Source organism: Cryptomeria japonica, chromosome 10, assembly GCF_030272615.1.
Source record: "Cryptomeria japonica chromosome 10, Sugi_1.0, whole genome shotgun sequence".
NCBI classification, from domain to species: domain Eukaryota; kingdom Viridiplantae; phylum Streptophyta; class Pinopsida; order Cupressales; family Cupressaceae; genus Cryptomeria; species Cryptomeria japonica.
Genome location: NC_081414.1, coordinates 502600183 through 502616926, shown reverse-complemented (window position 1 = coordinate 502616926; position 16744 = coordinate 502600183). Strand labels below are relative to the sequence as shown.

At 35.4% G+C, this 16744-nt stretch overlaps 1 protein-coding gene across 1 annotated transcript in view; it reads left to right on the top strand.

The window, feature by feature from the left end:
• Positions 1 to 16744, top strand: part of LOC131039344 (gamma-tubulin complex component 4) — a 154976-nt gene that overhangs the window by 99569 nt on the left and 38663 nt on the right. The window contains exon 13 of the mRNA XM_057972057.2: positions 12364 to 12452. Coding sequence (XP_057828040.2) covers positions 12364 to 12452 — 89 coding nt within the window. The remainder of the gene's footprint in view (positions 1 to 12363; positions 12453 to 16744) is intronic.

Here is a 16744-nt window from a genome sequence, read left to right as displayed (position 1 = left end):
AGAGTTTTACTTGCAGAGTTTTGGCTGAAATCTCAAAACTTGGTGAGTCTGGTAAATACTCGGCTGTATCAATAAAAAAAATGCCTAGACACATCAAAAAATTATCTTAATTTTTTTTCGGGGGCATAGCGCCTGAAGCCCCACTGCCAGCCCTCTATCGTTGGTTTTTTCTCACATCTAGCACCTTTTGCAGTTTATCATTGCTTCCATAGTTGAAAAAATTGGACTCGGCAATGACTTGGCAAGCTCAAAATTTTAAATAACTCGAGGAAATACTCGGCAACTTTATTGAACATTTGAAAATACATTTTTTAAAAAATATTCTTCAAAAACACACATTTGCACCGAATTTGTAGAACATATACTGATTTCCATGATATATACACATTTTTTTATATAATTTGTTCTTTTAATTTGATCTCAATTTTTTTAATTGATTGTTCTTTATATAGAAATGTAAAATGCACCAATTTATTTAAAAAAATTACATTGTTCACTATTATTGAAAAAATCCACATTGTTCATTATTATTAAAAATACACCAATCTATTAATATTCTTTTTTACATTGTTCACTATTTATTAAATTTTTTATTACATTGTTCAGTGTTCACTGTTATTAAAAATTCACATAGATCCCTACATAATTTTATACTCCTGTCTGTGCCACAAGATGCAGCAACATATTCTCCTATTGTATTTCAGATTCATCTAAATGAGGCATCCCCTAAGAATACGTTGGGAATGAGAAGAATCCTTACCCAAACTGGGACAGTAGTTGGAAGATCACAGTAGGACTAGAGGGGGCCATGGTTTCATGAAGAGATTATATTTGTTCAAGAAACATGACCCCCCTTAGAGATGGCATCTTGCTAACTTTTTGGAGCCAAAGATTGCCATTAAATACCTAAGAGACAGAGGCAATGTGCAGGACATGGTCTTCTCTTTGTGTATGTCTCTGTATGTTTGTCTCTCTGTGTCTCTGTTTTTGTCTTTGTATGTTTGTCTTTGTGTATGTCTCTCCATGTTTATGTACAGAGACATACATATGCACATACACATACAAAGACATAAACATATAGAGACAAATACACAGAGACAAATATACAAAGATAAACATACATAGACACACACAAACATACACGTCCATCATACACAGTATGCAAGAATTTCAAAAGAATTTCATACACAGTATACATAGTCTCTTTTCAAAAGAAGGAACAGTAAATAAGATTAAGGAGCCTACAATCAGCTCGAACAGGGTATAAATACCTTCAATTAATTTGTAGAATTTGAAGTCACTGGTGAAGTCGTTGGTGAAGTCTCTGTTGCATGACCAAAGCACACTTCGTATTCACTTCGACTTCAACTTCTTTCTCCTTTGCAACGAGCTGAATGAATAACCTGCTGCCGCGCGATGTAATAAATAAAAAATTTGACGACTTTTGCAGACATTTTACGGTTTTCGCTACAGTTTAGTCTTTTGCAGGCTTTGCGCGATTTTTGCCCGATTAAATGCATGTTTTTTTGTGATTAAAATGTGAAATTTTCATTGAAAATTGGTAAAAATTGTTGTCCGATTGATTCCCAATTTTTTGGTGAAAAAATTGGCGCCAGCAACGATTCCCGATTAATCGGGTATAATGATGACTTTTTGCAGACTATTGCTTCCATCCCATAGCCTGTCAGTTACAGATTTGAAGGACTCAAATACTGTAGCATTTAAATAAGCAACCGAACATAAGTGATCAAAAGAAATCAACAAAAGAATGGAAGACACAAGGATTACCTTGACAAATGATTTTTGGGAGACAGCTTTAGCGAGAGTGAGATATAATGGCCTCCTCATTCACCATTTCCAAAACAAGTACAATCTCAGACTTTTCGGGCATGCAACAAGACAAAGCAATCATTTTTCTGCTCATAGGAATCAATCATTAACTCATATGATTTACTCTTTTTACTATTATAACCTACTTATAGCTAAACATGCGTATATTACTATATTGTTTAATCTTCTGTTATCTATACATCTCTTGGGATGCTTCTTTTCCATTTACGCTAGTTGGGTATTCTTGTGCAAACCTGAATAGAAGTTGAAAACATGCAAGAAAGAGAAAAAATGGAGAATTTTAAACACCATGGGCTTTTTCCTTGTCATGGGATGAAACTATCTAAAGAGTGGCGATTTTGAAACCGCATTGATAGTTGCAAAACAACCACTCCGTGTAATTAGTAGCTACATAATTGGTCCTTGTTGGGACTGATAGTTTCACTAGAAGCTCCAAACACCTCTATTTTTTGCCTTAAAACACCTACTTCCTCTATCAAAGTTATCACTCAAGTTGTGGCCTTCTTAACTATAGAGTTGTAGTGTGACATAACTCATTTTTTGATCCATTTTTGGATTAGTTCCATTGCCCACTCCAACTTGTCCTTGTTAGATTGTTTCCTTCTACCTAATTAGTGACTTTTTTATGATTATTTGCATCCATGACTAATTTTTTTGGTTCTTGATTGTTTTAGTAAATGGCTAAGTTTATTCCTTGGCTCATGATTAATTTTTGAAATGACTTAGCCCAATTGTTCTTTGACTATATTTGCCAATCTTTTAGTCTATCTATTGACTTTGTTTCAAACCTTGATTCTCATATAGGTCATTTTTGGCATTCCTCGTGGAAATTTTTTGGAGAGTTCTTTACATTTTCCACTTTCATTTGTAGTCAAATGGTTAGATAAAATTTGTTGATTGCACTGTTGTGCAAAGTTTTTGAATTTATCACCACACTTCTCCAACCAACTGGTATCTAGGCCTAACCCATATTGATTGTGCCTATAATTGAGCGATATATTCCTCTATAGCTTATTCTCTTTTTGAGGTCTACCTTGGTTTTTAGCCTTTGAATTGCTATGAGTCACCCCTATTATTGCCTTGCAAAGAGCAAGATAAGGATCACTCTACCCTACATTTCTTAGTATTTTTAGTCTAAAATGGTTTAGATTCTTTAGAAGACTTAAGTTTAGAACATTATAATGTTCCTCATCGTTTCCAAGTTGGGGACAAAGTATGCTTGTACTTGGACAAATGTCTTTTCAAGGATAAGGCACCCAGTGAAGTTAATACTCTTTGCTATGGACCATATACTATCCTCCAATAGGTGTTTGAGAATGCTTTTCGACTGATCTTCAAGCATAGTTGGGCATCTATCATTTTTTTCAACATGAATCTCCTCAAACACACCATGGGTGAATGTTCAAGTCCAAGCATTCCCTCAACCTTTCAACATATGTTTTTCCTAATTTTCAGCTTCTATTGGACGTTGGCCGTGTTTTGACATGAAGACTCTTGACTTGCCAAGTTTCAGCTTTTTGATACCTTTTTACAAACAAGTTCAGTCTGATGCTTCTACTGTTGGGAGGAATGGTGAGGGTTTATAGGGTATGGTATAGGATGTTAAGAACTAAGATAAATTTATATTGTATATTTTTATTTCTATAGTCTTTTATTTAGATCATATGTAAAAAGTAGCAAGGTAGATACTTAATGGTCAGCTTGTTAGCCTGAGTTGACTAGTTAATTGTTTTCAATTTGGTTCTCACCTTGGTTTTTCAGTCAACCAATATGATAGTTTTAGTACTTTCTAAATCTTGCAATTTAGGCATGTTTATGCCTATTAATATTTGTCAGATTTCAAGAAACATAGTCATGTTGTAGGTTTTTCTTGCATAGTTCATTCAATCACACGTTGTTCTATAGACCTTTGGTTGCTACATTGGTTGGTTCCATATCATAGAGGGTAGTCTTTTTGGCATGGTAGAATTTTTCCATCCTCTTTACACCTTCACCATCATCTTGGAATTTCTTTATCTTCTTTTCCTACATGCATCTCTTGTTGCACCTCTTCAATGGTACCCATGAAAAGATCTCATGGTTTGCCAATCTTACTTATGACTTTTGTGTCTCTCAAAGTGTTGTGTCATATTTCTACACTCTCTATTCTCTGTTTGAATTCTCTATTTCAAGTCTTCAAGTACTTGAATCTTCTTTCTCTAGAGATTTTCTCATGGTTGAGATGTGTAACCATAAAAGCCCACCCTTTTCAATTTTTAAACATGGAGGCAAGTGCATACAACTGAAACATGTTAGCAAAATGTTACAAGCAATTAGGAAAACTGATTTTGATTCTATCTATTCTGTAGTTGGATTGGATATTCTAAATCACAATATACCAACATGGATTTAGTTTCTTTATGTATTGTTCCTAAGTTCTATGCTTTTGAAACAAGAACCCAAGGCTGCATGTTTATATTTCGTACAGCTCTATGGATACCATCTATGTCATAAATTCATTGTACAGTAGTGCACAGGCTCACTTACATGGCTCACATATGTTTTATACCCCTTCTATGCTGCTACTAACATGGGAATCATAAATTCTGTAAGAACACTAGTTCCACAAAGAGCATGAAATTTATCTATCTCATATGAGAATTGAATTTGAATTCTATCCGTTGTTATGATCAAGTACTATGCTTTTGATGAGCTGACCAGGTAAACTAGATGCTTTCTTAAGTGCTTGAGTTGCTGAAGTAATTATGTGGAATAGAATAAGAAAGCAATCGAATGAAACCCACATGAAAAGAGAATTAGACACAAGGATACTCATAGGAGAAATCCAATATTGGAAAACTTCTGAAAGGTGAAGTTATGTATTCTCATTTTGACTATCATCTTGAAAGGTTTAATAAGCCAATCGTTTTGTGGCTTTTTCCTAGCACCTCTACGATGCTTAATGGCCAACCTTGCTATGAATACTTGTACATTCGACATTCTTGATCACTTTTTGTTGTTGTTCCATTCATCTTCTACATCAAGAACTCCAAAAGATCACTCTTTACTATTCTTCAATGTGCTTTTATTGCTTTGAAGTTTACTTGTTACCATGATCCAACTTAGATGAATAACATTTTAGAAGAGTGATGTGTGATTGTGTACACATTATAGTTCATATGTATTTTTGGAAATGCATATGTGCATGCATGTAATTCATATAGTTCAAACCCTAGCCATAAGAGATGCAACAATGCAAAATACCAAATTCTCATTATTACTTATGAAAGCATTAAGAAAAGGTACATTTTAGTATTCCAACTCCATAATCTCAAAGTGGTTGGTCTCTTGTATTTTATGGTGCTTGTGATGGAATATATGTAATGTCCCTACTTTGAAATATAATTTAATAATAATAATATTAATAATGATAATAATAATAATAAAATTAAAAAACAAATGAATAAAAAAAATAAAGAAAAATAAAAATAGAAAAGAATTTAATGAAATATAATTAATTAAATTTAATTAAGTTAATGAATGGTCAAAAGGCATGAAATGATAAGTTGCGACTTCCTCAAATGTGAGATATAAAAGGGAGAAGAGAACTCATTTGAAGAGGGGACAATTTGAAAATCAGAAGTGCAGATCTGATTTAAATAAGAAGTGCAGATCTGATTATGAGAGGTTGTTGCCCTTTCAAAAGGCAGAAATAATGAAGAGTTGCACTCTTTCAAAGGGAGCTAATGGTGAAAGGGTGTCTCTTGCCAAAGGGCATACATGATGAAGAGGTGTGACCTCTCCCTCACATTGAGAGATATAAAGGAAATGAATCAAAGCATCCAACAACATCACCATGGATTGGATCAGATCAGAACTGTTATTAAGTTACAGTCAATAGCATCTTTGTGCTTGGTGGTATGCATGGGGTGTGTTGAATATGTATGCTTAATATATGAAGCTTGATAATGTTGTTATGCAGAATTTAGTAGTAATATTAATATAGACTGCAATATGTATGACAGTCATACTTAATTTCATATATATTCATAATACATGAGAAGTTAGTATACTTATAGTTTGTATCAAGTTATTACTGCCAGTATTTAAGAAGATGGGAATGAGATGTTCCAAAGAGGGGCAGTCTAAATCCAAGCGATAGGTTAAGTCCCAAGATAGGGTGGGGATTAGCGACCCATAAGCCTTGAGGGTATAGACCCAAGATAGGTAAGGGCTTGGATCTCTAAAATTTGAGGGAACCTATTGTATTTGGTCTCTAAGCGCTTTGGTAACATACATTAACCCCTCTCCCTGAAAACTCAAGTAGTAGCAGGATCGGATATCTATATTAAGAATTATGAATAATGAAATTAATCATCTAATGAGGAAATTAAATAAGCACTTGTTAATAACTAATAACTTGAAGAATATCAATGATTGGCTTCATGATTAGTCTCTCAATCAATTAGAGTATATTGAAGTAGATTAATTATATTAATCAGGTAGGGGACATTACAAATGGTATCAGAGCTATGATCTTGCCATCTTGCAGGGTAAAGATGAATCAATGAATCATTCTAGACAATAAGAAGATATCTGACAATACATGTATTCACGTGTATGCTTTGTGTTTGCAAATATCCATGTGCATGCTTCGTGTTTTTCATGTGTATGCTCCATGTTTTTTATTCATATTGGTAGATGACTTAGTTTGAGAAAATTAAAATCAGCATTGCTTGAGGACAAGCCAATTTGGGAGGGGCGGACTGTAATGTCCCTACTTTGAAATATAATTTAATAATAATATTAATAATGAGAATAATAATAATAAAATTAAAAAACAAACGAATTAAAAAAAAAAAAAATTAAAATAGAAAAGAATATAATGAAATATAATTAATTAAATTTAATTAAGTTAATGAATGGTCAAAAGGCATGAAATGATAAGTTGTGACTCCCTCAAATGTGAGATATAAAAGGGAGAAGACAACTCATTTGAAGAGGGGACAATTTGAAAATCAGAAGTGCAGATCTGATTTAAATAAGAAGTGCAGATCTGATTATGAAAGGTTGTGTCCCTTTCAAAATGCAGAAATAATGAAGAGTTGCACTCTTTCAAAGGGAGCTAATGGTGAAAGGGTGTGTCTCTTGCCAAAGGGCATACATGATGAAGAGGTGTGACCTCTCCCTCACATTGAGAGATATAAAGGAAAGGAATCAAAGCATCCAACAACATCACCATGGATTGGATTAGATCAGAACTGTTATTAAGTTACAGTCAATAGCATCTTTGTGCTTGGTGGTATGCATGGGGGCGTGTTGAATATGTATGCTTAATATATGAAGCCTGATAATGTTGTTATGCATTTTTTAGTAGTAATATTGTTGGTGTAGTTTACTTAGGATAATGCATTTCATAGTAGTTTGGGTATGAGACACTTGGGTGTTTGTGCCACATTGGGATAGCGTGTGTAGGAGAATTTCCACCTTTTGTGGTCTTGTTGTTACATTCCACCTTTGGTGGGTGATCCACCTCATGTGGAATATTTTATTGTTTCTCCTACCTACCACACCTATTTCCTAGCTACCCTTGTTTCTTATTGAGCCACATGTCATGTTTGTGTGCTCACATATCCATATTGCCTTGCCTATATAAGCAGGCTCATCTACATTGTATGTAACAATCTTTTTTATCTATTGATGAGAATACAATTTATTCTTGTCCTATATTTTGTCTCTCTATTTTGTGCTTTCCATTGCCTCTAGATCTTGGCAAAATTTCACATGGTATCAGAGCCATTAGAGTGTCATTGGTTTGCCAATTAAGAGAAATTTGATGCTATTTGAGGTTGTGTATTTTGGAGCTTTCTATTGCAGGTTATTATTGAAGCTTGATGGGTCAAATATGAGGTTTACCATTGGATTGAGGAGGTCCAAGAAAGTCAGTTTTGCTTTTTGTTTCGTCCAAATCGGACTTCGGAGGCCAAATCTAGAGGCGTTTGAAGTTTGAAGTTGCGACGGAAAGTTTCCAGAAATTATAATTTTGCAGGCAATTTTCAAATAATGATATCTCACTCATCCAGACTCCTTTTTTCGAGCAATTTGTTTTGTTTTGGGGTAGATTTTCGTGATCTGTACAGTGGTGCAGGAGTTTTCTGATTTTCGGATATAGGTTTTTTTGAAATCGTGAAATCTCGATTTTTACAACTTTGGAGGCTTCGTTTGGGCTCATATGGACTCCTTTTCAGGTGCCGTTTTTTTTGAAAGTGCATAATTTTTTGTCTACTATCATAATCTGCCATTTGTTTGCAGTGATTTTGAGAAGAAATTGTACTTTCAGTATTTGGTCATTTTTTTGGCTTGTTTGGTACTTGTATTTTGCTTGGATCTCAGTTTAGATCACTAGCAGTATTTGTTGAAGTATCTTATATCTCATTTTGAGAAGTTGTAAAACAAAATCAGAAGTCCACCTTGCCTTGTTTTGCAAGTGGCCCATTGTACACGCACTAAATATAAAGTGCCAAATCATGATTTTGCGGGGGGGGGGGGGGTTTCTTGATTGAGTAATTTGGGGGGGTGTGTTGTGTGATTGTGCCTCTCTCTATCTTGTGTTTTTTCCCTTTTTGTTGCTATGGGTTCTCCTAAGTTTCCTCTCTTCACTCATAATTATGCTACTTGGAAAATTGATGCATGGAGTAAACTTATGGAAAAAGGACTAACTCATTATATTGATGGAACTATTGTTGCTCTCGTTGATCCTAGGGCTGATCCTGTTGGTCACTTGGATTGGCTCACTAAAAATATCATGGCAATTGGTACCTTAAGAAATTATGTATCAAAGGATCTCATTTTTTATATTGAGAAATGTACTCTAATCAAGGATGCTTGGCAAAAGTTTCAAGACTTGTATGGTCAAGTTGATGAGATTAGGGGATATCAAATTGATAGTGACCTCACCATGTTAGATCCCAAGAACTTTGATACTATACAAGATTATGTCACTAAGGCAGAAGAGTTGAGGGCACAACTCAAGGATTGTGGCATTGATAAGAAGGATACTCAATTGATCTTCAATTTGATGGGCAAGCTTCCACAAGAATATGCAGCATTTGTTTCTAGTTTCCAAACCCATAGGATGACAACGGGTTCAAGCTACACAATGCCTACATTTGATGCTTTCGCTGAAATGTTGATGATGAAACAAACTAAGTTGATAAGCATGGGCATTCTTAAGGCTTCTAAGTCTGAAGCATTAGTGGCAAATCAAGGGAACAAACGAAATCAAGGAAATGACAACTCAAACAAGAAGAAATGACAATCAAAGCCTAAGGAAAAAGCATCATCTTCTCCACAACAAGGAGATTCATCCTCTTCCAAGAGGGACAATTCACCAAAAAGGGAGAGACCTACTTGTGCCTATTGTAAAAAGTTTGGTCATGAGGAACGTCGTTGCCATTCTAAGAAGATTGATGAGCTCACACATATCCTCAAAAAGCATAACATTGATTTGCCTAATGTCTACAAGAAGGATGATTCGTCAACTTCTACTTCCTCACAATCAAAAGGAAAAGGGCAAGCATTCATGGCTTCTACAAGTGGGAAGACTCACTCTTTTGGGACAAGAAAAGCAAAAGCTCTTTGTGCTACTACAAGTCATGATTCAGGGAGATGGCTTCTAGATTCAGGGGCTTCTCATCATATGGCATCTTCACAGTCTATGTTCTCTTCATTTGAGCCTTGCACCATGTCGCAGATTTTGATGCGCAGTCATACATACATGGATGTGATTGGGAAAGGATCTATTGCCATTGGGGATAACTCCTTCAATGATGTGTTGTGTGTACCCCATTTGACAAGCAATCTCCTTTCCATCTATCAAATCACACATGGGGCAACTAAGAGAATTGTGGAGTTCACACCTGAGTTAGTTTTCATTAGAGACTTGGAGACTAGACCTATCATTGCGACTGGGGTGGTTGATCATGCATCTCGGTTATACTCCTTTTTAGATTTTGTTGATGATGATTTCACACATGATGATTCTACACATGATGATCACACTTCTTGTGATGATTCAAATTTTGAGAACTTTGGGTACTTGAACTTGGGGATTCTCACATGTGACCCCGTTCTTGAGCCTTGTGTTTCATCTCCTCCTATTGATATCGCATCACCTATTGCACCTGATGATGTAGATAGTGCGACAGTTTTGCCTTCATGTGATTCAGTGCAGCAGGATTTTTCATGTCTTCCAGCTTCAGTTCATTGGGATGAGTACTTGACAGACATTGCAGGTTTGTTTGTGGAATCCTACATTGCAGATTTGGGAGACATCACTGATGATATTCATCTTCTCTTTGATGAAGATGATCCTTCTTCGATTGTTGCGAGGGAACACTCTGACCCTCTTGTTCATTCTCTACATGATCATTCTTTCGATGTTGACATGATTGTGGATTCTTATGTACAACAGTTGGAGGAGGTCTCTTTATCCTTTGAGGAGACATGTGAGTCTTTGGGACTTGTTCTACATTCATCTTCACTAGATCTTGGAGTACCTTTTTCAGCAGTGTGGAGCAGTTTACCACCTTTGGAGGGGGTATCTTTCAGCATCGACATGGAGACACTTGACCAGTTTTCAAAGATTCCTTTCATCATGAGTTTTTTTCCTACATCTTCCCTTCATGATTGGGGAGACTTCATGGATCCACCTTTGGTTTTGTTTCTTCTTAAGGGGAGGAATGTTGTTCGACGTTCTTGGAGCAGTTTCTTCATTCATTCTCGAGCTTCTATCATTGGTGTAGATTCTACATTGAGGGGGGGCTTCCTAGCTTCTCCTCTTCTCTCATATGGGGGGGACTTGTTCCTCACATGGGGTTTTGTTCCTCACATACTTCTATGAGAGTTCTCTTGTATAGTTTTCATCTCTCTTTTGAGGGAGGGTTTTTTCCCATTGGGTTTTTCTCTCTTTCCCCGTTTTGTGAGAGATTTCATTGCATTGTTTTGCATGCATTTGCATTTGTACATGGGTACCTAACATGGCCTCGTAGCTGGGACCCATCTTGCATTGCTTAGTTGTATTGTAGGCTTAAGCGCATTCCCCTAAGTTGCACTTAAGGGGGGGTGTTGGTGTAAATAATTATTCATCTTGGATATTATTACACCTTACTTAAGTTTACTTAGGATAAAGCATTTCATAGTAGTTTGGGTATGAGACACTTGGGTATTTGTGCCACATTGGGATAGTGCGTGTAGGAGAATTTCCACCTTTTGTGGTCTTGTTGTTACATTCCACCTTTGGTGGGTGATCCACCTTATGTGGAATATTTTATTGTTTCTCCTACCTACCACACCTATTTCCTACCTACCCTTGTTTCTTATTGAGCCACATGTCATGTTTGTGTGCTCACATATCCATATTGCCTTGCCTATATAAGCAGGCTCATTTACATTGTATGTAACAATCTTTTTTATCTATTGATGAGAATACAGTTTATTCTTGTCCTATATTTTGTCTCTCTATTTTGTGCTTTCCATTGCCTCTAGATCTTGGCAAAATCTCACAAATATTAATATAGACTGCAATATGTATGACAATCATACTTAATTTCATATATATTCATAATACATGAGAAGTTAATATACTTATAGTTTGAATCAAGTTATTACTGTCAGTATTTAAGAAGATGGGAATGAGATGTTCCAAAGAGGGGCAGTCTAAATCCAAGCAATAGGTTAAGTCCCAAGATAGGGTGGGGATCAGCGACCCATAAGCCTTGAGGGTATAGACCCAAGATAGGTAAGTGCTTGGATCTGTAAACTTTGAGGGAACCTATTGTGTTTGGTCTCTAAGCGCTTTGGTAACATACATAAACCCTTCTCCCTTAAAACTGAAGTAGTAGCAGGATCTGATATCTATATTGAGAATTATGAATAATGAAATTAATCATCTAATGAGGAAAATAAATAAGCAGTTGTTAAAAACTAATAACTTGAAGAATACCAATGATTGGCTTCATGATTAGTCTCTCAATCAATTAGAGTATATTGAAATAGATTAATTATGTTAATCAGGTAGGGGACATTACAACATATTTAGCTTTCAGACAATCATTGCAAGCACTGTTCAAGTATGGTATACTAATGGTTGATGTCCGTACAGCTTAATTATGTAATCAGTTTAAAGTTATTTTCGAGGCAATCAAATTACTGAGTACAATTCCTGTACATTCCTAGTATATACTGTACTTAAATATTTCTGTTTCATTTGTCATCTCATATTCTACTATTTCTTAAATATACCTGATGTATATGTTATAATTGAACCAATCATAATATATGCAACCTCTTATTATTTTTCGATTTTCAGTATATGAACCATAGATTAATCAATTATTTTTATGTGTCAGTTTACCTGCATATCATATTCATTTATATATGAAATATGTCTTTTTTATTCCAAAGAAAGTGAATCTACCACTCCGCAGCGAAGGAACATTGACCTGATGAAATTAACCAGTTTGATGATGGCAGGTTGATGTAATTGAATCTCAGTGGAATCTTTTGCAAGAACGTGTTGAAACTTCCAAGGATTTTACTGAACTTACAAAATATCACCAAGAGTGCGCATGCTTTTTCCCTCTTTTATGCTTGCAATTTCCTTAAACAAACTCTGACAGCTGTTATAAAGCAAACCTGGCACTATGGTCTAAACTATCTGACAGTAAAGATGGCACTAGTAAATTCGAAGGAAAAACTATTAACAATAGAGAAAAGCAGATCTTTATTAGTTTGTTTTTTCCATATCTTAGGTCTTTATTAGACTATCTTATTGTTCAATAATCATCGTACAATTTTTCTTATTCACATGCTTTTGAAAAGGCTTAGGTGGTTGCTTATTGGTTGACAGTGACATTTGGATATTTTATTCCTTCTCTTTAGCTTAATTGATACTAAAATCAGGTTTTCAGAGTGCTCCATAAGCTTCATAGGTATTCAATTGAAAACCTGATTAATATGGACTTCCTTACAAAACCTTTTGGCCTCAAGTTATATACTTATTTGAACAACAAATATAAAGTCTTCAAACTAAGATGTAAGTATAATAACTATGGCTGATTCCTAAACACCATAAATCCTTTTCAAATGTTAATATTTCCACCTATATGCTTACATTAAGCACATCTTTTAACTCAATACTCCAAAATATGCTACCATTCAGGTGGATGCTTAAACAATTCGCAAAATTGTAGTGCAAGCAAGAGTGTTTATGCTGGATTAATTCTAACGACTAAGTGTTGAGAGACACAAGACCTATGCTTGGAAATAGCTGATTATCCTTATGCACAGCTAGATCTTATCTAATTGTGCTATGGATTGCTAGCAAACTTGCAAGAAAATAACATTAACAAGTGAAGAAACATCACATGAAAAGGGATTAACACAAATTGTATGCCTCGGAGAAACTCTTCATGGAGAATCCACTTTCATATCAGTTGTACAAGGGTGCTCCCTGCATAAGGGCCTTCCGAACACCAATAGAGCATTCTCACTTGCAACTAGTGAACTCTATGACCTAGCATGGTTTAGTTATACAAAGATTTTGTGGCAGTGAACTACAACCTATTGCACCCATATAAAACTCAATATTTGTACTTACCTTTTCCCATTTGTTGCCGTGATTGTGTGTCAATATGTGTAAACCCTATTCAAGTTATGGTTTATCCAGTCAGTTTTAAATTTGTTGTGTCATGGTCTTGTTTTCAACTATTGATTGTCACAGGTTGATTGAGGCTGCAGCTGTTTGCAAATGAAATAATGATTAAAATTTACAACCAGAATTTTTTAATGGCATACTTCCAGATTAATAAAAAAGCATGAACAGCAGAAACGAGAGTGGAGCAGCAAGAAGTTGGCTAAGTACTATCAGAGTTCTACCTTGGCAATGCCAATAAAAGTTCCACCTAGCAAACAAAGGGCTAAGACAACACAATTTTCCACCAGAGATCTAAATGAATGTGACAGGGCCGGTTCAAAGTGTTGGATGCACATTCATGTTGGCTTAACCACATGGTAATTCTACTCAAACTCTAAATACTGGCTTAGGCCATAACAAGTTCTGCTCAGCATTGACTAAAGATGACTAACACTTATGAAAGTTTCCCCTGGGTCTTGAAGACTGGCTAAAGTGAACTTGAATTCCACCCATACAGACTTTGGCACTGTAATGTCCCCGATTGGGATTTACTTTGATTTAGTCCTGAAACAACAATTCTAACTTGAAGTGAGAATTGTGATATATTTATAAATATAATTTGATAGACTCTAAAAACATTTTACTATAATATTTAAATCATAATGCTAAGGATAATATTGGAAGATGGAACTTATCTTGATGGCTTAAAACATATGCAAGAAGATTTGGTCTACTCAATATAATAATGATAAGATTAACTTGCTGTCTCCGATATGAAAAATTGATGCATATGCAAAGAAGACCTTTATTGTCTGCCTGAGTTCACTTGATGTAAAGCTCTGTCTGATACACTTGCAATGATGTTATTCTTGCTGTCTAATTTTGGCCCTTAAATGTGTGCAATAATGATTCCAGATATCGCTTAGAACGATGTGATGGTCTGCTGTTCCTTATATGCTCTTATGAATCTGCAGAGGTATATGATTATATCACTTACAGTGATATGTTGCTATCTGTGGCATGAAAGTAGACACTTGCAACAATGATTATTATGATGCAATTTATGATGTAACCCCTAATAGTTTGTGAAGTTATATTATCTGGATCTGCAATATATATATACAGAAATATGAGCCCCTTTCTGATATTCTGATATGAGTATACAACAAATCTGTGGTAAGACTGACAAACCTTCCTCTTTCCCCCAAATTGATGTAGAGGGATTGATAAGTGTGATGTTGATGTCCACTTATGTCTTTGTTATATCTGGTATGTCAGTATATATATATATATAATTATAAATACGCTGATATCACCCTGAGTGATTAGTTGCTGTTCCGATCTGGAGATATATACTTGCAACACCGGATGTGCTTTCTCTGGTCTAAGTCGTGTTAATATGCAACCAGTTTCTACCCAGTGCCGTGATCTTTTTTCTGCCACTTCCCCATGTCTCTTGGGATGATTATGAATGTCTCTTGTATCTACGTGGGACTGATAAGTTTTGCTGCCAAGAGATGTCTTATGTTAACACACCACTTCATTACTAATTTAGTTATTGATTACCCTTAACCAATCTCTATCTTATGATAAGCGCATATGTTATCTTATTCGATCTGCCTTAGTAGTGGTTGCTTGTGATTATAATCGTTGCCTTTAGTATCTTATTCGTGTCGTCTGTACACCAGTGATAATAATTATTATAATTACTGCATTAATTCATTCTATTCGTTGCCTCCCTTAATACGTCCCTTCATTCAGTATGCTTTGCTGTCTTAATATACTTACGTCTTTATTTTCAATTAATCTCTGTTACATAAGGCATTGCTTCCAATTGTGATCACTACCAATGATCACTATCACCGTAATTGTTTCCTTTAAGCAATATCTCAGACTCTAATTACTGTCTTTAATCTTATTTAGTTGTTGCAAAGGCAGACAAATCTGACATGTGTCAGATTTGGTCTGCCACTATGTGTTTGCCCCATTGCATAGCAAATATAGTTGGGGACCTTCCTCCTAAATAATTATTGAGTTTACCTTTTTCTTCTATGTTTCACTTAGAGGCTTGTCTCTATGCTATGATATTTATAAATATACAGTAGCTATTAGTATTATGTATAATTGTTAATCTGATTATTGGGTCAAGGATGGGGACATGACAGGCACACTTTTTAAGTAGCCTAACCATGGGAAATCTCTGTCAAGATAAGAAGTGGCAAATGTGAATGAAAACTGTGCCCAACTTAAAGGATGATGCCTTTTTCCAATGGTCCAACCATCAAAATTTTCCACCATCTATTGAAAAAAGTGAAGGAAAAGTGGTGACTTTATTGTGAAGCTCCAACCATAATTCTGTCGAAGTTGGCAGAGTGATGACAAATTTCCACTTCAGGCTTAGCTGAATAGAATCTATGCCAAAAGGAAAAGATGTTTAAGTGCTTACAACATCCACCCAGATTTGCAGAAGTGGCAGTAAGCAAACAATGTTCTGCCTCACATAAGGTGCTATGGTTTTGCCATAGCACATCTCTGCCAAAAGTTGCTAATATGGTGGTAGTCTGCCATGCTTGGCTTAGCTGATACAAACTTCTTCCCATCATCTAAACATAGTTAAGTCAAACAAAAACTCTTCCCAAGTGACTTTGGCACACTTTATGTCTGGTTCAACCATCTGATATCTTTTCTCAGCACTTGTAAGACATGTTTGAAGTGTTTTAAAGCATGCCTCTATGTTTTAAAGTCAGTGTAAGGGAGACAAGTGCATTTGTGTTGTTTCCAGTGGCAGACTTGAGTATTGGGCTTTCTTGTATGTTAAAAAGTAGTGTTTTCATGGCAGCATCTGGGTCTTTAAAGTAGCAAACATTTTTACTTTGGGCACCTTAGCAAGGATGGGATGAAATAATGCATTAGAAGTGGAAAGGGTTTTGCAATATGCAGGTTTTTTTTAACTATAGATAGCAAAACATGTTTTTTCGTTGTATCAGCAAATTTTCATGCCAAAGAGAAGGCAACTTTTACACTTCCTGTGTCTTCATTTCCAAGCAAAAGAGAAGGCGATTGTCACACTTCTCATGTCTTCATTGCAGAACGTATATCAATATTTTTGTACAGATCAGATCATTATTTAGAAGGAAGAAAAGTCATATAGTACTCCTAGCATTGTAAGCACACCATATGAATTCCCAGGATTTTGTGAATGTTCTAGATTCATGATTG